This window comes from Oncorhynchus masou, chromosome 11, assembly GCF_036934945.1.
Source record: "Oncorhynchus masou masou isolate Uvic2021 chromosome 11, UVic_Omas_1.1, whole genome shotgun sequence".
Classification (NCBI taxonomy): domain Eukaryota; kingdom Metazoa; phylum Chordata; class Actinopteri; order Salmoniformes; family Salmonidae; genus Oncorhynchus; species Oncorhynchus masou.
In genome coordinates, this window is record NC_088222.1 from 52,282,458 (window position 1) to 52,304,971 (window position 22,514).

At 41.8% G+C, this 22,514-nt stretch overlaps 1 protein-coding gene across 1 annotated transcript in view; it reads left to right on the forward strand.

The window, feature by feature from the left end:
• Positions 1–3,616: 3,616 nt before the first annotated feature.
• LOC135548008 (serine/threonine-protein kinase 32A-like) overlaps positions 3,617–22,514 on the forward strand; it is a 60,315-nt gene continuing 41,417 nt past the window's right edge. The window contains exons 1-2 of the mRNA XM_064977203.1: positions 3,617–3,750; positions 18,354–18,527. Coding sequence (XP_064833275.1) covers positions 3,632–3,750; positions 18,354–18,527 — 293 coding nt within the window. The 5' untranslated portion in view covers positions 3,617–3,631. The remainder of the gene's footprint in view (positions 3,751–18,353; positions 18,528–22,514) is intronic.

Below are 22,514 nucleotides of genomic sequence, written 5' to 3' on the forward strand. Positions count from 1 at the left end.
CTACTTTGTGCATGACACAAGTAATTTTTCCAACAATTGTTTACAGACAGATTATTTCACTTATAATTCACTGTATCACAATTCCAGTGGGTCAGAAGTTTACATACACTAAGTTGAATGTGCCTTTAAAGAGCTTGGAAAATTCCAGAAATTGATGTCATCGCTTTAGAAGCTTCTGATACACCTGTGGATGTATTTCAAGGCCTACCTTCAAACTCAGTGCCTCTTTGCTTGACAACATGGGAAAATTAAAAGAAATCAGCCAAGACCTCAGAATTTTTTTTTGTAGACCTACACAAGTCTGGTTCATCCTTGGGAGCAATGTACAAATGCCTGAAGGTACCACGTTCATCTGTACAAAAAAAATAGTACGCAAGTATAAACACCATGGGACCACGCAGCCGCCATACCGGTCAGGAAGGAGACCCGTTCTGTCTCCTAGAGATGAACGTACTTTGGTGCGAAAAGTGCAAATCAATCCCAGAACAATAGCAAAGGACCTTGTGAAGATGGTGGAGGAAACAGGTACAAAAGTATCTATATTCACAGTAAAACGAGTCCTATATCGACATAACCTGGAAGGTGGCTCAGCAAGGAAGCAGCCACTGCTCTAAAACACCCATAAAAAAGCCAGACTACGGTTTTCAACTGCACATGGGGACAAAGATCGTACTTTTTAGAGAAAGGTCCTGTGGTCTGATGAAACAAAAACAGAACTGTTTGGCCATGATGACCATCGTTATGTTTGGAGGAAAAAGGGGAGGCTTGGAAGCTGAAGAACACCATCGCAACCGTGGAGCACGGGGGTGGCAGCATCATATTGTGGGGTGCTTTGCTGCAGGAGGGACTGGTGCACTTCACAAAATAGATGGCTTCATGCGGAAGGGAAATTATGTGGATATATTGAAACAACATCTCAAGATATCAGTCAGGAAGTTAAAGCTTGGTCGCAAATGGGTCTTCCAAATGGACAATGACCTCAAGCATACTTCCAAAGTTGTTGCAAAATGGCTTAAGGACAACAACGTCAAGGTATTGGAGTGGCCATCACAAAGCCCTGACCTCAATCCTATAGAAAAGTTGTGGGCAGAATTGAAAACGTGTGCGCGAGCAAGAAGTTCTACAAACCTGACTCAGTTACACCAGCTCTGTCAGGGGGAATGGGCCAAAATTCACCCAATTTATTGTGGGAAGCTTGTGGAAGTCTACCCGAAACGTTTGACTCAAGTTAAACAATTTAAAGGCAATGCCACCAAATACTAATTGAGTGTATGTAAACTCCTGACCCACTGGGAATGTGATGACAGAAATAAAAGCTGAAATAAATCATTCTCACTACTATTATTCTGACATTTCACATTCGTAAAATAAAGTGGTGATCCTAACTGACCTAAGACAGTTAATTTTTACTCGGATTAAATGTCAGGAATTGTGAAAAACTGAGTTTAAATGTATTTGGCTAAGGTGTATGTAAACTTCCGACTTCAACTGTATATCTGTACAGTTGTACAGTATCTTTTCTCGAGTGTACACTATGGACATAGTTTGCTGTGACTCCAGCCACGCGGTATTCTTATGCCATTGCCAGAATAATCGTCATACATTTCTTTCAACATTTGTTATTTCCTTACATTTTAGCGTCGCCATCGATCCCATTAGTTACTCATTACGGACAAAGTCATCACCTCAGAAATAAAAGTCATGTGTGCCTTGGATTTGTACTTGGGAGTTCAAAATAACTGGAGTGCTCCTTGACATTGTTGTTGTGGCTTTGACATTGCAGCTGAGTGTTCAATTTTCCAATGCCCTGAATTTACTGCCTGGGCACCTGGGATTGGTGTTGGCCAGAGAAATAACAGGACAAATGACAGAGAACCATAGAGAGAGATTTAGTACGTCAACAGGACTGAGTGCTTTATACGTCTATTAAGAATGGGATTGGGAATTAAGTGTTCTTTGTTCTGGGACTTTGTTCTGTTGACAATCATGCCAAAGCTGTGACCTGTCCCCCCTCCATGTCTGCCTATCTGTCTGTCTGTCCCCTGGGGCTTTCACTTCTCTTAATGGGCACGCCTGTCTGGTGATCATGCTTTATTCACGCTCCGGCTGACTGGGACCTGTGGGTTCTGTTTCAGTCGCCACAGCAACCGCATGACTTACTCAGTCATGGCTGCGTACTAGTGTATATGGGGCTCCGCTAGAGCTTCCTGCCTCTGTGATCATCACAGAGAGGGGGTGGGGAGACAGACAGAGATAGAGAAAGAGTAAGTAACCGGCACCCGCAGCCTCTGTCTCTGTGCACCCGCTGCTCTGCTCTCCTCGCAGTCAAACCACAGCTGTCCTTCCCTAAAACCCCATCAGAACCAGAGTTAGGCTCAGAGCCTGTAGTGAACAGTGAAACACAAGTAGCGGAGAGGGGAAGTGCCACTGATAGAGGACTAACAGAGCATATCATTAACTGTCACATCCAATCCATCCACTCGGAGGGGATGTGAGGTGTCGCTGCTCGGCGGGGGTACACCGGCCAGGTCACATGACCGGAGCCAGAGCGAGAGAGAGTTGGTGGCAGCTGCACGTCACCCTGGGAGATGGCAGATAGAAAGAGGGATAACCCTATGTTTCGATTGCCATGGCTATGAAGACAGGCCACAACTGGTTCCAATTGAATATAAATGTTTTTTGAGATTAGACCGATAACTGGTGCAGGTTCGGGTTAAATTGGGACTGGGAGCAGGGGCGTCCTGCACCCCAAAAATCGTCAGTACATTTAGTTATTGCTTGCCAGCAGGCATGCCAGCTAAGATAGTAAGACAAGCTAGCTTCTCTAACTTCATTGATAACCTGAAATGGCTTCTTTGCAGATAGGTTCCCAATCTCACACCTCATAACTATCTGGGCCAACTTCATAAAATTGCTAGTTGACAAGCAGTATTACAGAAAAACAACACTTAACAAAAAAATGCTCCATTAAAACTATATATATATACAGTATATTTTAAAACAGGATAAATCTGAGGGGGCACATGCCCCTGTGCCCCCAATGGGCATGACACTTTTGACTGGGAGTGTAGTCCCACTTACCCTGGCCAAAATGACTTCAAATTTAGATCCTTTTCCATTTGAGATAATAACGCTGCCTCACATAAGTTAAAAAGGACACTGAATGTCAATTGTTTCTAGTGCCATTTAGTGTTTTCTCATGCATGCTCTATGTAATACAACAAGATTGTGATTGTATGAAATTGTATGCTGTTTGCCTGCGAATATGGAAATAAAGAGATGTTCCTCTTCTTTTCCCCAGTCAATTTTGACCACTTCCAGATCCTAAGGGCTATCGGGAAAGGAAGTTTCGGGAAGGTAAGTCTGTTTTGGTAAATTGCTGAGTCCAACCTCCACTTGAAATAATTGGTTCTTAGTTGTCTTGACAATAGGAGCCACAGATGCAGCGGAAAAGTACTTTCACATTCTATCAAATAACTTTCTTACAGCTTGTGTTTACATCTAAATAAAACCACAATGCAATGATCAGCAAGGAACCCATTCAGTAAACTCAGTTGATAGCAGGATGTATGCAGAGCTATTGTCTGTTTCTCTCTAGGTGTGCATTGTGCAGAAGAAGGACACAAAGAAAATGTATGCCATGAAGTATATGAACAAACTGAAGTGTGTGGAACGGAACGAGGTCCGCAATGTTTTCAAGGAGATGCAGATCATGCGGAACCTCGAGCATCCTTTCCTTGTCAACTTCTGGTAAGGCTCATTCTGTGTGTGTGCGTGTGCGTGTGTGGGGGGGAGCATTCGTTAAAGAAAGAAAGGAACAAGAAAGAAAGAAACAACAGGAACAAGGGCTTTGAATACAGTGAAAAAGCGAGAGGACTCTCACCTTGAAAGTGGCAGAAGCTTGAATGCCCTCTCCAATCTAACATTTATGTTTGCTCAGCCAGGGCTTTGACGTATAGAATGGAGGAGGACAAACACCACAAAACAAGTGGAACAAAACCTCAGACTTTTTCTCTTTGAAAATCCTGTGGGTACTTACTTGTGAAGGATTATTGAAGTACAGTACCAGTCAAAAGTGTGGACACACCTACTCATTCAAGGATTTTTCTTTATTTTGACTATTTTCTATATTGTAGAATAATAGGGACGACATCAAACTATGAAATAACACATATGGAATCATGTAGCAACCAAAAAAGTGTTTAACAAATCAAAATAGGTCATATATTTGAGATTCTTCAAAGTAGCCAACCTTTGCCTTGATGACAGCTTTGCACACTCTTGGCATTCTCTCAACCAGCTTCATGAGGTAGTATTTCAATTAACATGGGTGCCTTGTTAAAAGTTCATTTGTGGAATTTATTTTCTTCTTAATGCTTTTGAGCCAATCAGTTGTTACAAAGTTGTGGTGATAAACAGGATATAGTCCTATTTGGCTAGTCAATATTATGGCATGAACAGTTCAAGAGCAAAGAAAACGACAGTCCGTCATTACTTTAAAACATGAAGGTCAGTCAATCCGGAAAATTTCAAGAACATGTCTTTATAACAGAAAGTTTCTTCAAGTGCAGTCACAAAACCATCAAGCGCTATGACGAAACTGGCTCTCATGAGGACCACCAAAGGAAAGGAAGACCCAGAGTTACCTCTGCTGCGGAGGATAAGTTAATTTGAGTTAACTGCACCTCAGATTGCAGCCCAAATAAATGCTTCACAGAGTTCAAGTAACAGACACATCTCAACATCAACTGTTCAGAGGAGACTGCATGAATCAGGCCTTCATGGTCGAATTGCTGCAAAGAAACCACTACTAAAGAACACCAATATTAAGAAGAGACTTGCTTGGGCCAAGAAACATGAGCAATGGACATTAGATTGGTGGAAATCTGTCCTTTGGTCTGATGATTTTTGGTTCCAACCGCCATGTCTTTGTGAGACGCAGAGTACGTGAATGGATGATCTCCGCATGTGTGGTTACACCGTGAAGCATGGAGGAGGTGTGATGGTGTGGGGGTGCTTTTCTGGTGACACTCAATTCAAAAACACATTTAACCAGCATGGCTAGCACAGCATTCTGCAGCGATAGCCATTTTCAACAGGACAATGACCCAAAACACACCTCAAGGCTGTGTAAGGGCTATTTGACCAAGAAGGAGAGTGATGGAGTGCTGCATCAGATGACCTGGCCTTCGCAATCACCCGACCTCAACCCAATTGAGATGGTTTTGGATGATTTGGACCACAGAGTGAATGAAAAACAGTCAACAAGTGTTCAGCATATGTGGGAACTTCTTCTAGACGGTTGGAAAAGCATTCCTCAAGAATCTTTGCTGAGAGAATGCCGAGTGTGCAAAGCTGTCATCAATGCAAATGGGTGGTTACTTTGAAAAATCCAAAAAATATTCACTATTATTCTACAATGTCGAAAACAGTAAAAAGAAGAAAAACCCTTGAATGAGTAGGTGTGTCCAAACTTTTGACTGGTACTGTAAGTACATTGTAAAGACATACTGAACTTAGTCAGAGAGAGGGAGAGAGAGAGACAGAGACACATACACACACACTAGGCATCCGACCCAGAGCCCGACTCAGCTGCACATCACTCACTCTACCAAGGCAAGCATGTATTTTTACTATTGATGATGCAGAAGTGCCTACTCAGAGACAGACAAGGCCTTTATGGAAACTGGCTGGTCTGGGCGTCATCCTGAGCTGTTGCTGTCAGTGAAACTGGATGGAGCGGAGACAATGATGGAAGGGATTTTATTGAAGGTGGATTTTCTATCTCACTCCACATCTTGTGGCGAGCATCACAAGGAAGAAATTGCTTTACTGAATCGACAATGAAGAAGAACAAGAACTTGAAGTTAATGAAGTGCATGGACAAGAATGTTCATTGGCATCAGTGAGGTAGTGAAGTGTCTCATGTCTTTCATTCAACATGCTTATTTTGTAATGGTCTCAATGCGTCAAAAACAGTTCTTCACTGTTTGTCCTTTATTTAACCAGGAAGGTTACCTGCATACAGTAAACATGCCTATTAGTCTTATTGCCATACAATCTGCTATACCTTGTGCACCAAACGACCCAGGGAGTGATCCACAATCCCCTTAATGCACACCGGGGCCTCTCTACATAACGTCACTGTTCACACAGTGTCTTGGTTTATTCAAACATCACGTTATGTTACAGGACACTAGTATGCCCTTCTTCTGGCAGGTTGTCAGGTCAGTTAGTGGAAGGTCACAGTGCTGGGATGGTCTCGCTGAGGGGGAGGCAGCTCAGTGGACTGCAGGTGAAGCGTGTTAAGGCAGAAGACAGTGGCGTGACCTTGATGCCTCATACTGTAGTTTGTTCCTCCTCAGCCGGGGCTGCTGGGATGAGGTCGACAGCAGCTGAAGGAGTATTAGCCTCTGGCTGAAGGGAGCTGTCAGTTAACTGGGGGACCGGAATCAATGTAACACCGTCACATTGGGGGGACTCATCCAGGTCTGTTCTGCAGAGGCAGGCTTAAATCAGCTACTTCGGAGATGGCCTCAGTTCTCTCTCTAAGTGTGTGTGTGTGTGTGTGTGTGTGTGTGTGTGTGTGTGTGTGTGTGTGTGTGTGTGTGTGTGTGTGTGTGTGTGTGTGTGTGTGTGTGTGTGTGTGTGTGTGTGTGTGTGTGTGTGTGTGTGTGTGTGTGTGTGTGTGCGTGCGTCAGTGATTGATTTTCGTAGGCTACCTGATTGTGAAAGTTGTTCCAGTATTTCTATCAGCACTGTGTTGACTTTGTCAATTAAATTGAGCTGAACTATAAGCTATTCATTAGACTTCTTGTTATTGATTCAAGGCGTGTTTGTTCTGTCTAAATATGCAAACTCCAATGTAAACCAGAGAGTAATGGCCTTGGAACATTTAATTGATTTGGAGGCAATTACAGATACAACATGGGAGTCAATTAAACATACATTATAGTAAAATGTCCCTTAAATGTGCTAGAATATACATTATGTTGTGCTTTATAGGCCACTTTGCGAAACTAATATCTGGACTTACAGTGCCTTCAGAAAATATTCATAACCCTTGACTTATTCCACATTTTGTTGTTATAGCCTGAATTCAAAATGGTTTGTTTTTTCTCAACCATCTACGTCCAATACCCCGCAATGACAAAGTGAAAACCTGTTTCTAGATTTTATAGAAAATGAAATACAGAAATTTATTTTTTACATAAGTATTCACACCCCCAGGTCAATTCTTTGTGGAAGCACCTTTGGCAGCAATTACAGCAATTACAGAGTCTTTCTGGGTAAGTTTCTAAGAGCTTTCCACACCAGGATTGTGCAAAATGTTCCCATTACTCTTTTCAAAATTCTTCAAGCCCAGTCAAATTGGTTGTTGATCATTGCTAGACAACCATTTTCAGGTCTTGCCATAGATCTTCAAGTAGATTTAAGTCTAATCTGTAACTCGGCCACTCAGAAACATTCACTTTCTTCTTGGTAAGCAACTCCTGCTGAAAGGTGGTCATCTCCCAGTGTCTGGTGGAAAGCAGACTGAAACAGATTTTTATTGAGGAATTTGCCTGTGCTTAGCCCCATTCTGTCTCTTTTTTATCCTGAAAAACTCCCCAGTCCTTAACGATTACAAGCATACCCATAACATGATGCAACCACCACTATGCTTGAAAATATGGAGAGTGGTACTCACTAATGTGTTGTATTGGATTTGCCTCAAACATAACGCTCCATATTAAGGACAAAAATGTAATTTCTTTGCCTCAACTTTTGTTGTATTACTTTAGTGCCTTGTTGCAAACAGGATGCATGTTTTAGAATATTTGAATTCTGCACAGGCTTCGTTCTTTTCATTCTATCAATTAGGTTAGTATTGTGGAGTAACTACAATGTTGTTGATTCATCCTCAGTTTTCTCCTATCACAGCCATTAATTCAACTCTGTAACTGTTTTAAGGGATATTCATGGTCTCATTTTTTTTTACCCTTTTACCCTTCCAGTAGGGGACCTTATTTGTGAAGCATTGGAGAACCTCCCTGGTCTTTGTGGTTAAATCTGTTTGAAATTCACTGCTCAACTGAGGGACCTTACATATAATTATATGCCTGTGGTACAGAGATGAGGTAGTTATTAAAAAAGAATGTTAAACAATATTACTGCACACAGAGGGAGTCCATGCAACTTATAATTACATTTACATTACATTTAAGTCATTTAGCAGACGCTCTTATCCAGAGCGACTTACAATGTGACTTGTTAAGCACATTTATTCTCCTGAACTTATTTAGGCTTGCCATAACAATTTGTTAAAAACAATTATGAAAAACAGAATTCCACTTAGACGTTATGGGATATTGTGTTCAGGCCAGTGACAAACAATTTAAATTTAATTTATTTAAAATTCAGGCTGTAACACAATAAAATATGGAAAAGGTCAAGGGGTGTGAATATTTTTAAGGAAAACATCAATTGGAACCCTTTGGTCCAAAGTCCATTACTTTTCTTTGCACGGGATTCCACCTCTCAGGTAGCTTACTGTGAGATATGCTGGTTCTAAATTGGCCTGAATGGTGTTTTTAAACTGCATGTGCGGTAGAACAAACTGACCTGGGTGGGAGACTCCATGCCAAGAAAACTAATCAGAATCCCAGGCTTGTTGAAAATAATGAACAGGTGGCAGTTTATGCCACCCTCACAACCTGCTGGGGATGCTAAATGACTCTTTCTCTCTCTCTTGCTCTCTAGATAAGTTTTGTACTGCCTCATATGTGGCTCATTAGGACAGTATAGTCTTAGTTCTACAGTAAGCTGTGGTGATTGCTTATTGTAATTTATCTAGGCCAAGACGGCAGATGACCATTGCAGCTAAGCATTCATACATATTCAAAGACACTTGAGTTCTGTAGAGTGCATGGTGTGAGAGTAGGGACAGAATTGCTGAAGGCCGCCATAGGTGGATGTGGTAGATTGAGATGCAGCCCATCTCTAGTTTAAAATAACAGATTTTGATGGGATTTTTTCATTATGTTACTTATTGTTGCACAGGTGCATCAATTGACTTTTTAAAGTATCTGTGACGAACAGATGCATACAGTACCTGTATTCCGAGTCATGTGCAATCCATAGATTAGGGCCTAATTAATTTATTTAAATTGACACATTTCCTTATATGAACTGTAACTCAGTAAAATCTTTGAAATTGTTGCATGTTTCATTTATATTTTTGTTCGGTGTAGGAATAAAGTGACGAGGCAACATGATAGATAATAAACAGTAGCAGCAGCATACAGTATGTGATGAGTGAAAAAAAAAGGATCAATTCAGATAGTCCGGGTAGCTTTTTGGTTAGCTATTTAACCAACCTTTTAGCAGTCTTACGGCTTCGAGGTTTAGTAAATCGTTTTACTATGACTTCGGCAGTATTTGGACTGTACGAACCAAGTCTTGGAACATTTTAAAGGCCCGCCTGTTTTGGCATCGGAGATACATTTTTGCCATTGTCAAGCTCCTGCATTCTCAAAATGTTGTCATTGTGGGCAGAGAGATTTCCTGTTGTTGCAGGTTTAAAGCTATTATCCAGCATATTCTACCATTTTTGGGGAGTGCAATTGCATTGAATTGAAAAATGTGTAATTGGTAGAGTACTGTGGATACCAATATCCCTATGAGCCTCCCAGGCCCATGTTGCCCAGGGTTAAGAACATAAACGATAGATTATTACATTTGGTGTTTCTCAAAATGCATACTACCGTGCTCCGAGCACACATATTGGAGCACAGGAGGGTCAGCGTCTGAGTCCAAATCCAAGTTTGCGAAACGGAGCACGGAGGGCACTTGCGTACTCCATTTGTAAATATTTTGAAGCATGCATCGATGCAAGCTTCAATGGAAAGTATGCAAAGAAATATGACGCAACCAATTACGAGCAATGCAAAAGTTCTTGAAATCAATGGCTGCCATTATTTGATCTGAAGCGAGAGAAAATACACTCCGACTTCAGAATGAAATGTTGCCTATACATCTCATATGTTGCCTGACTAAAATATTTTATCTTGATACATTAATAAATACATGCTGTTTTAGTTTTGACATGTTTACTTGCCAACGTACCCTAGATTGCAAGCCCATAATATGTCAATAGGGCTAACTGACTAGTTATTACTGTTAGTTAGCCAGATAGCCACGAATAATTGACATCTATTTAGCATACAATCTGTTTTAGTTCACTTTGCCTGTTAAACTGTCTGGTTAGCTAGATTATTACGATTCACATATCTAGCTGATAGTTATGAAATTAAACGTTTGCTTTGTGTACATTTTGTTTCGTCTATTGTTGCCGTTGACCTGGCTGGAAGAAAGTTCAGTGAATGGGAGGTGAAGCGTGAAGTAATATAGTAGGGGGAGTGCTTCTCAAATGTAATGTTTTATGCATTCTCAACACTCTCATCCTCACAAGAACGTACTCAAAAGAACATTGTCAGAGACTACACTCGGAACATGAGAGTGTGGAGCACGGTTGTTTGCATATTGAGAAACACCCATTGTATTGTATTACACCCTCTAAACTTAAATCGCCCACCGCTGCATTCTATAATGGTTAGGTTTCACCAACTTCCCACTTTAGTAGTGTGCTGTGGGAACAAGAATAATAAACCACCAGTGAAACATAAGAATCAGATTTTCTACTAGATTAAGCTTTCTCCAGTAGGCTACGAACTCTTCGTGCACTATCGATTCCCGGTAGAAACTGCTATTCCCCCTTCTCCAGGCCACTCCAGCTAAACCAACACGTTCCTTCATGAATATTCTGACTGGCTTTAGGAGGGGAAGCTGGCTGGATCATGCCACTACATTACAGAAAAATAAATAACATTACTTTTCTCCCCCATAAGTGCCCACAATGTAGGAAAATAAAGGGATATTTCTCCTGCAGGAAACAAGGCAATTCATGTCCCTCTCCCTATGTAAGTGCTAGTGACAGCTCCCAGACGCTCTCACCTCGGCAGACTCCGCTGAGCCAGGAGTATTTTCCCAACATCAGAAGGAGCTCCGTAGAGAGAAATAGAGAGCACTGCCCTGCAGAGCACAGCACGACTGAGATGCTTAGATTCTCTTAGATCTGACTGGCAAGCCCTTCTAAACACATCTAACTCACCAAACAAGGTTTTAGTCCTTAGAATGTGTGGGAATCACATCTTTGGTTCCATTATAAACTAGGTTTCCATCCAATTGGTGACAGATTTTCATGCGAATATTCTAGAATCTGCACAAAGAAAATATGCATGTGTTCCCACCAGTGGTGTTTCCACCAAATGGACTTGTTGCGATAAAAATCAGTGTGACGACATAATGCACACAAAATGTACATTTTCGCTTAAGTTTTCATGTACTGAATACAAATCTAAAGTTCAATGTGTTCCCAACGCATTTTCAACTCTACCGACAGTTTTGTCACAAAATCTGTTGCATTAAATAGAAAATGTGCCTACTCTGGTCTTGGCACGTTCGCTCTAGCTAAGTAGCCAACAGCTCGAGGTTACAGTGCCTGTAGGCTGTGCGGGTAGGATAGGCTACATGATAAGATTATTATGGATAAGAGCAGAATATTTTTATTTTTTTCAATGGCACTCAAGCATCAATGATCATGTCACCAGAAAAGGATCCTCGATAATTATTGGAAAGGAGCGTCAAGATCACTGTGCACATTCAACACCTTGTGAAGTTCATCATGATTTATTTGATCTGTATCCTAATAAACTCCATGCTTTCCCGAGTCATAGGGGAGGACCACATACCATATAATCGTATTACTCCAAGTTTACTTCAATATGATGGTTATTATATCAACATTTGCCCATAGAGGCTTTTCCAGTTTCCACTGCCATTTCTCGCATACTTAATTAGTTACAGACGCACAAATATCATATCCCAAAGACACGCTGACCTCTCATCATTATTCACGATTTATTCAGTATTATTCGTAGTCGTGGTAGCATCCACATCCACGTAGAAGTGTTTAGAAACATATTATATTCTTATTTACAATAAAAATGACTCAAATGACACAATACATTATTTACCATTCATTTCTATTTTGCACAAATAATCTGGAACACAAACAGCAAATGGATCCAACAAATTTGTAAAGTCACAGGCTTGATGTAATAATTGCATGCTATGCATATGGGACCAAATACTTCACTTTTTACTGCATTAACCTTTTACTGCATTGGGCTAATTTATGCTCGAACAGCGATATTCTTGGTGGTCTTTAACAAATCTACTATGAAATGAAAGTATATACTGTATATCACACACGTGGTAATGGCTTACAAAAAAGAAGACACCTGTACCATGTCAGATATATACTGAACAACAATATAAATGCAACATGTAAAGTGTTGGTCCCATGTTTCATGTGCTGAAATAAAAGATCTGATTAATTTTCCATATGTACAAATATATTATTTATCTCAAATATTGTGCACAAATTTGTTTACGACCCTGTTAGAGAGTGTTTCTCCTTTGCCAAGATAATCCATTCACCTGACAGGTGTGGCAAGCTGATTAAACATTATGATCATTACACAGGTGCACCTTTTGATGGGGACAATAAAAGGCCTCTCTAAAATGTGCAGTTTGGTCACAGAGCTGTTGCCAAAGAATGTAATGTTAATTTCTCTACCATAAGCCGCCTCCAATGTGATTTTTGATCATTTGGCAGTATGTCCAAATGGCCTCACAACCGCAGACCACGTGTAACCACACCAGCCCAGGACCTCCAAATCCGGCTTCTTCACATGTGGGATCATCTGAGACCAAACTGAGGAGTGTTACTGTCTGTAATAAAGTCCTTTTGTGGCAAAATCTCATCCTGATTGGCTGGGCCTGGCTCCTCAGTGGGGGGCCTGTTTCCCAAGTGGGTGTGCCTATGCCCTCCCAGGCCCACCCATAGGTGCGCCCCTGCCCAGTCATGTGAAATCCATAGATTAGGGCAGATTGAATTTATTTTAATTGACTGATTTCCTTATATGAATTATAACTCTGTTAAATCGTTGAAATTGTGGCATGTTACGTTTATGTTTTTGTTCAGTATACAGTAGATTTGAAATGTATTCAATTTTGAGTTTGCATTCCAATATCACACTTTATATTGTTATGTACTTGAGTGAAGACCCAAAAGCGGTTTTAACAGAAAACAGAGTTCTTTAATGAAAAAACAGGAATGGCATAAATCCTCTTCCAACGTAGTCAATGGAACAAAAGAACGTAGTATAATGCAGGATGCACCTGCCAGGCAGACTCCGACAGGATAGGACAAGGTGGAAGCAAACGGGACGACAGCTTGCTTCTGGCATCAAAAAACACAAACAAGAATCAGACACTGAAAGTAGCAGGAACAGAGAGAGAAATAGAGACCTAATCAGAGGGGGAAGAGAGAACAGGTGTGAAAGAGTGAATGAGCTAGTTAGAGGAGATGTAGAACAGCTGAAGAATGAGAGACAGAGAAGGTAACCTAAAAAGACCAGCAGAGAGAGACAGAGTGAAGAGAAAGGACAGGAACAGACATAACAAGACATGACATATATACTGTATATTAAAGAAGACTGAAATATAACAAAACAGTTTGACATAGAAACACTGTAATTTTGTCATAAAAAAATGTATTATCTTTATTAATGATGAAATGATGACATGTTATTAACATTCCACCCATGAGTCTAAAGAGGGCACTTTTGGTCATTGACTGCAGGAAAGGGCTACTGCACATATAAGTTCATTTGTGCCAGTACTTTTGGTCCCCTAAAAACAGGGGAAACAATGTACAAAAAGTGCTGTAATTTCTAAACAGTTCAATTTCTGACAGTCTGCACTTTAACTTCATTAGTCATTGTACAATATCAAATCCCGAAGTGCTGGAGTACAAAGCCAAAACAACAGCAATTCATTTGAAACATTAAAACAAAGACATCCATGTGATTATTCTGCCACATGGCTTTGTTTCTTTTTTTCAGACTTTTATCCAACACTTTAAACTAATCCACTCTTACCTACAGTCACCCATGAGAAGACTGTCAGTGAGAGTATACAGTACAGCATCTGATGTTAATGTGATAGTTACATGTGTTTGATCTCAGGTGCTTTGACCTCCCTGAGTGGCTCTTGTCAAACTATCCCCCAGCTCCCCAACATGTCTCTTCAGAGGTACTTTAACATCTCACAACTGATTTCTTGACGTTTTAAAGGGGAAATCTACAGTTCAAACAATAACACAGATGACACCCCACCACTGTTTCGGTGAACAGCTGAGTAATGGGGCTAGAGAAATGTAACCACTCTCAAATTTATAGACAGAGCAATGGTGCAAGGACTGACTGTCCATAATCATAGTTTTAATCATGTTTTGAGGCTATACAGGATTTGTTTAGAATTACGTTGTTTATAAACAAAGGAGTAAAACAAAACAAAAACAAACATTTTTAGGGTTCTCATGGAGTGTGACAGTTGAATTAAGCTCATGAGGCATTTCTAATTTATATTCTTCAAGAATCAATGGCTATATACCATGCATTTTAGCAATCGCAGATTGCCGTTTTAAAGACTGCAGAGCTGCAGAGGCTCCCAGGAGTGAGTTCCTCTCCTCCTTAACTTTGGGTTTACAATTTCCTTCAGTCCTTCTCGTGACGGAACACTGGGAAACGTTGGTGACATCATGCCACCATCGTCTGTGGGCCTAAGTTATCATCCTCTGTCTGTCTGTGTGATTTATGGGGCGCAGGATGCTCCCAACCATTCAGGAGCATCATACACTGGTCAGTGGGCGGCGCCATCTCTTCTCCACTTGTTTCTAAAAAATACTGTATGTTTATTAGAAAAGGCAGCCATTAATCTGCTCTGTTTTGCAGATGTCCCTCATACTCTTTGCCGAATTTACACCCCTGCATTCCACCCGAGACACTGAGGCTTCACAGGCTCACCACAGAGCCTTTTTAAAATCTATGCATCTTAGAGGAGAAATACCCTACAGCAATGAACCTTTTAGGAGAAATACCCTATAGCAGTTAACCTTTTAGGAGAAATACCCTATAGCAGTCAACCTTTTAGGAGAAATACCCTATAGCAGTCAACCTTTTAGGAGAAATACCCTATAGCAGTCAACCTTTTAGGAGAAATACCCTATAGCAGTCAACCTTTTAGGAGAAATACCCTATAGCAGTGAACCTTTTAGGAGAAATACCCTATAGCAGTCAACCTTTTAGGAGAAATACCCTATAGTAGTTAACCTTTTAGGAGAAATACCCTATAGCAGTCAACCTTTTAGGAGAAATACCATATAGCAGTCAACCTTTTAGGAGAAATACCATATAGCAGTCAACCCTTTAGGAGAAATACCCTATAGCAGTGAACCTTTTAGGAGAAATACCCTATAGCAGTGAACATGATGTTAGACAGCCACTCTGCAGCTTTGTGGCATCTATTCAGTAGGTAGTGTTCACTCTCTGTGTTATGCTTTCACTGTGTTACACTTACAGTGAGATCTCACCAAACACCAGTTAAGCTCTATTCTGCAATGACTATGACAGACCATAGACCAACAAGCCATTCTACCTGAGCTGCTGAGAGGACAACGTGGTGAGTTTTCCCTGAAGGAAGCAAGCCCCCCTCCATCCTACACTTAGGGTTGGCATGCTCCCCACCATCCTACACTTAGGGTTGGCAAGCTTCCCTCCATCCTACAATTAGGGTTGGCAAGCTCCCCTCCATCCTACACTTAGGGTTGGCAAGCTCCCCTCCATCCTACAATTAGGGTTGGCAAGCTCCCCTCCATCCTAAACTTAGGGTTGGCATGCTCCCCTCCATCCTACACTTAGGGTTGGCAAGCCCACCACCATCCTACACTCTCTGGCCCTGAAGTCATTGACATGATGTCCTCCTACTGCAGCAAGCCCACCACCATCCTACACTCTCTGCTCCTGAAGTCATTGACATGATGTCCTCCTACTGCAGCAAGCCCACCACCATCCTACACTCTCTGGCCCTGAAGTCATTGACATGATGTCCTCCTACTGCAGCAAGCCCACCACCATCCTACACTCTCTGGCCCTGAGGTCATTGACATGATGTCCTCCTACTGCAGCAAGCCCCCCTCCATCCTACACTTAGGGTTGGCAAGCCCCCTCCATCCTTCACTCTCTGGCCCTGAAGTCATTGACATGATGTCCTCCTACTGCAGCAAGCCCACCACCATCCTACACTCTCTGGCCCTGAAGTCATTGGCATGATGTCCTCCTACTGCAGCAAGCCCACCACCATCCTACACTCTCTGGCCCTGAAGTCATTGACATGATGTCCTCCTACTGCAGCAAGCCCACCACCATCCTACACTCTCTGGCCCTGAAGTCATTGACATGATGTCCTCCTACTGCAGCAAGCCCACCACCATCCTACACTCTCTGGCCCTGAAGTCATTGACATGATGTCCTCCTACTGCAGCAAGCCCACCACCATCCTACACTCTCTGGCCCTGAAGTCATTGACATGATGTCCTCCTACTGCAGCAAGCCCACCACCATCCTACACTCTCTGGCCCTGAAGTCATTGACATGATGTCCTCCTACTGCAGCAAGCCCACCACCATCCTTCACTCTCTGGCCCTGAAGTCATTGACATGATGCAGCAAGCATTCCCACCACCATCCTTAGTTGGATGCCAGCCAATGATTGGTATTATTCACGGAGGAAGTAAAAGGCATGGAAGCACTAATAAACCTTTCACTTCCATTGACAGGTGACAAGATAGTGTATGGATGGATCGCTGACGTAAATGACTACACTGAACTTAGAACAAGTAGATAAGAAACTTCTGTGGGACCTAACAGAATGTTCAGAATGAAAGTGTCAAGTTGCCTTTGATCTGTGTTGATTATCTTGGAGATTCACTGTAGGCTAGTCAAGCAAGGAAGGTCTTGAGTGAAATACTTTTCACACAAATTATTTTACAGTGCCATAGACTCATTATCCAGCCATTCAAAAGGAGAAAGTACAGATCACAGTGGGAATTTCGTCATGTGAAATCAATGGGGAGTAGTGGAACAGGCAAGGTCTGATGTGGCACTCCGCTGCATGATTGCTAGATGGATGGAGCCCTTGATAGATGGATGTGCTCTGTCATACCACACCTGACATAAAGCTTCTTCTTTCAATGGAACTGTTCTATCAGTGTGTTTGAGTGGTGTTTCCATCACGAGCCACTAATGAATAGCCTTTTCTGGGAATTAGTTTGGTCTTAGAATAACTAGCGACATCTCTGGCTTGGCTTAGTCATTGTGAGAGCTCACTGGCACCGTACGTGTCATAGGGGGATATTCTGCTGGCTTTTGCATCATGTTGTCGTGAAGATTGCAGCGATGTCTTTTAGCCTTGATAATTTAACCCTCCACTTTCATTACATGCCTCACACTAAATTTGAATAGAACTTGGCAAACCAAGGTAATTGCTTTGAATAGATGTTGGTGTGTTGGTTTCTTCTATTTTGTGTTATTTATATATATTTTTTACCTTTATTTAACTAGGCAAGTCAGTTAAGAACAAAATATTATTTTCAATGACAGACCAGGAACAGTGGGTTAACTGCCTTGTTCAGGGGCAGAATGACAGATTTGTACCTTGTCAGCTCGGGGATTCGATCTTTCAACCTTTCAGTTATAAGTCCAACGCTCTAACCACGAGGCTACCTGTCGCCCCAAGGCAAGTTGCATAAGAGTCACATTACAGCAATTTGGTTTCTGACTCCCAATACAATATCACCTTGTAAGCTGTTAGGATATGTAAGAAATATGGGATGTCATAGGCTGATATTCTTCTTCCTTTTTTCTCTTCCTCCTCTTCTTCTCCCTTCCCCTCCTCCTCATCTTCCTTCTCCATCTCCACAACCCCGTCCTCCACATCTTCCTCCTCCACCTCCTCTTTCACCTCTTCATCCTCCCCTCCTCCACATCTTCCTCCTCCTTCTTCTCCCTTCCCCTCCTCCTCATCTTCCTTCTCCATCTCCACAACCCCGTCCTCCACATCTTCCTCCTCCACCTCCTCTTTCACCTCTTCATCCTCCCCCTCCTCCACATCTTCCTCCTCTTCTTCTCCCTTCCCCTCCTCCTCATCTTCCTTCTCCATCTCCACAACCCCGTCCTCCACATCTTCCTCCTCCACCTCCTCTTTCACCTCTTCATCCTCCCCCTCCTCCACATCTTCCTCTTCCGCCTCCTCTTCTTTCACCCCCCCCCCCCTCCTCCTCCTCCTCCCCTCTCTCCCCCTTCTCCTCCTCCTCCTCCCCTCTCTCCTCCTCCTCCTCTCTTGTAGGTACTCGTTCCAGGATGAGGAGGACATGTTCATGGTAGTGGATCTGTTGCTTGGAGGAGACCTGCGCTACCACCTCCAGCAAAACGTTCACTTCTCAGAGAGCACTGTCAAGCTGTACGTCTGTGAGAACGCCCTGGCGCTGGGCTACCTCCGCAGCAAACGCATCATCCACAGGTGAGTGGGAGATACACCTTCATCATCATCATCATCCACATTGTCATCCACAGAGAAGTTATTTTTTTACAACCAAATCTTCTTCTTTTTTTTACAACCAAACCTCTATGTAAATGGCATGTTATAGAAGGGTCCAGACAATTTTTTAAGAGATTTCATATTTTAAAGAAACAGCCCAAAGAGCAAATCACTTCCTCATCCTCATTGTGTAGTATGAGGGCCCCAAAAATACATGAACAAAGGCTCCAAAAACACACATATATGATCTTTTAGAAACGGCAACGCTCTCAGTATAGTGATGCAGGTCTTCAGATGTTGTACACATGAAATTGTGTTATTCCAAACTTTATCCACAATGTTACATTCCCTTTTGCTCAACACGAGACGTTTCCCCTATCCAGCTGTTAGATTTTCTGTGTAGCCTGCTGCTACAGGTAACTGCTGTCGTAGCGCATGTGGAATCAGATTATATCAAAAAGGGTCAATCAGAGCTAATGAAACAGGATTTTATTGAGCTCATCAACACCCTGAAAGGCTCTGGCCCTGTGCCATCACTGGGTCGCAGCTGCTAAAAGTTCAGCAGGCTCATAGGACTTCATATCTGGTTTAAAGACAGCTGACTCTCATAACTTGTATTGACTATTCAGACAATTTTTGTAAATAATGCTCTAAATGATGCTCTAAAGAGATGATGCACTCCACCCAAGCCATCTAGGATCCTGGTCCCTCTCGACACATTTCAAGGCTGCGTTAAGATTTTTACTGTCCAAGACAGTCCAAGCACCGCTCAGGTAATGCCTCCCATCCTTTCTAAGCATTACTGTCGTACTGTTGTCTATACTGCCAGGGGTCAGTTGTAATCTTGTACTCATCTCTTAGATCTGCTATTTTTAGCTCAAAAGAGAAGCCCACTGTGGTCTGTTCACCCAGTGTTATTAGTTTAAATGTACAATGTAATACCCACTCGGTTTCAAATCACATAGAGGACTTGAGTTGATGCACGATAGCAACCAAAGCCCATGCAAGTCAGTTAATAACATTCCATCATTGGTTACTCTGGGAGTTCCTAATATTGACATTGGTTGCAGTCTTTCCTCTATTACTAATAGAGTAGACCAAATGGGGGAGTTCTATGCAACCTTATAGCCATATCAACTATATCAATATCAGCCATCAGAAAGAGCCTGCAACTGCCTATTGAACGTAGTTTGTTTGAGTTGGAGACTCCCATGTGATTTTAAAATCCATAAAGGACTTGGATTGATCCATCTGAACATTAGGAGCTTACTTCCTAAACTGGATCACATCGAGATATAGGCTATGCAGACAAATCTGGACATTCTGGGACTCTGTTATTAATATTTAGGGTTATAATGTGTTCAGAACCGATAGACAGGGTAGAGGTGGTGGCCATTCTTATTAAAAATCCTTTCGCTGTCTCTTTAACTAAATCAATTTCCCTTATCAAAAACTTTGAGCTATCTTTCAACCTTTGTTTGGGGAGAAATGTATCCATAACTGTCATAGGGGTCTACCGTCCTCCCTCTGCTAACCTTTGTGTACTCGAGGAGTTAACTAGTTTGTTGTTTTCTTATACTAAATCAGAAGTTATTATCCTGGGTGACCTAAATTATGATTGAGAAATGCAGGCTTCAGACATTCTAAAAGACATGTGTAATGATTTAAACTTAACCCAGGTGGTGACTAAGCCTACATGGCCCAACTCTAAAGAGCCTTAAAAGTAAACTCTGATTGATCTTATTTCAACGAATACACCAGAGGAAAATACTGGTGACTTCACCCATGACTTCACCCACTTCACCCTGATGTAGCTTTCAGCCTTTTTACAGATGTCTTCAATACTATTGTGGATAATCATGGTCCTTTAAAAAATGAAGGGTTAAAAGGTAGATCGAATGCCTGGTACACTCCGGAATTATTATGTCACCGCTCTTTTGGATTGTAATTGAAACCTGGCTAAATTCTGGAAAAATGTCAAATCCCTGAAGGGTTCTACTTCTTTCTGCCACAACAAATTAATTCAGACATGGGCCTCGTTCCGGGAAAAAAATGGCATCAGTGATGCATTTAATCACCATTTCATTTCAGCAGGCTACCTCTTTGAAATAATATAAGCCTATTCACAATGATATTGTGTCACGTTCTGACCTTAGATCTTTTGTTATGTCGTTGTTTTAGTATGGTCAGGGTGTGAGTTGGGTGGGTTGTCTATGTTCCTTTTTCTATATGGTGTTTTTGTGTTTGGCCTGGTATGGTTCTCAGAGGCAGGTGTCGCTAGTTGTCTCTGATTGAGAATTATACTTAGGTAACCTTTTCCCACCTGTGTGGTGTAGGTGATTATTGTCTGTTCAGTGTTTTTCCAGCACCATACAGGACTGTTCGTTGGCGTTTTATTTGTTTTGTTCAGTGTTCATTACGTTCTTAAAAATATGAACACTTACCACGCTGCGCATTGGTCCTCCTCTTCTTCCATCACAGACGAGAGTTATATATTGGGCTGGATGCTGATAGGGGAAACTTGCTGAATGATCAAATAAATGATAGTAACCTTAAAGAAAATCTTGGACTAACATAAAAATAAGTCCTGGATTCATTGCTAGCAATAGACAACAAGAAATCCACAGCGGCCGACCAAGTGTGCAGCACCCATCATTGTTGGCTCAATAACCCACATTTTTTATTTAACATTGTTATCAGGGAATATTCCAAAAGTATTGAAATTAGCTCGTGTTGCCACTCCATAAGGGCGGGGATAGTAGTGATCTTAAAGGAAATCTTAACCCATTTTTTACGTGATATTGTTTTTGTGCATCTCTGATTGATATTCTATCGATTCCATAGGTCATTTCATGTTTTCATGTGAGATATTGGCATTCAAGCAGGCAGAAATCCATCCGGTATGACGTAGCACTGTGATAAAGTGAGAACTCGGGAGAATGTCTTCTCTCGAATGAGCCATTGATCATATTTTTGCGATATTCCGACCTTGAAAAGTGTGTTATTTAACGGAGGGTCTGGCACATTTTTCCCGTCTGCCTCTTTAGTCAAGGGTATATTGCATGGTGCCGTTGCCAGAGATATTATAGAAAGGAGAAACCTGTAAAATCACCTAAACAAACTACACTAACTAGCTACTTCTTTGGTATTATTGTGTATAGCTACGTTTGCTTGCTACCTTGCTATCTAGCTAGCCAGCTGGCCCATAGAGACAGCATTGCATTGTGGATTTTGTAGTCGACTTAACCTGCAACAGATTTCCACAACAAATTTCCATGTTGCTACAAGACTTATTATAACGCCAAAATTAAACATTTGTTCACAAAAAATATTGTTCTCACATCTTAATGTTATTTAACACTGTAACATAAAGGAATGACAACAAGGTTGATGAAATCCGAGCAAGGGTAGCATTCCAGAGGGACATCAGAGACTGTAACGTTCTTTGCTTCACGGAAACATGGCTCACTGGAGAGACGCTATCGGAGTCGGTGCAGCCAGTGGGTTTCTCCACGCATCGCGCCGACAGAAACAAACATCTTTCTGGTAAGAAGAGGGGCGGGGGCGTATGCCTTATGGCTAACGAGATGTGGTGTGATCACAGAAAAATACAGGAACTCAAATCCTTCTGTTCACCTGATTTAGAATTCCTCACAATCAAATGTCGACCGCATTATCTACCAAGAGAATTCTTGTCGATTATAATCACAGCCGTATATATTCCCCCCCAAGCAGACACATCAATGGCTCCGAACGAACTTTATTTGACTCTTTGCAAACTGGAATCCATACATCCTGAGGCTGCATTCATTGTAGCTGGGGATTTTAACAAGGCTAATCTGAAAACAAGACTCCCTAAATTGTATCAGCATATCAATTGCGCAACCAGGGCTGGCAAAACCTTGGATCATTGTTATTCTAACTTCCGCGACGCATATAAGGCCCTGCCCCACCCTCCTTTCGGAAAAG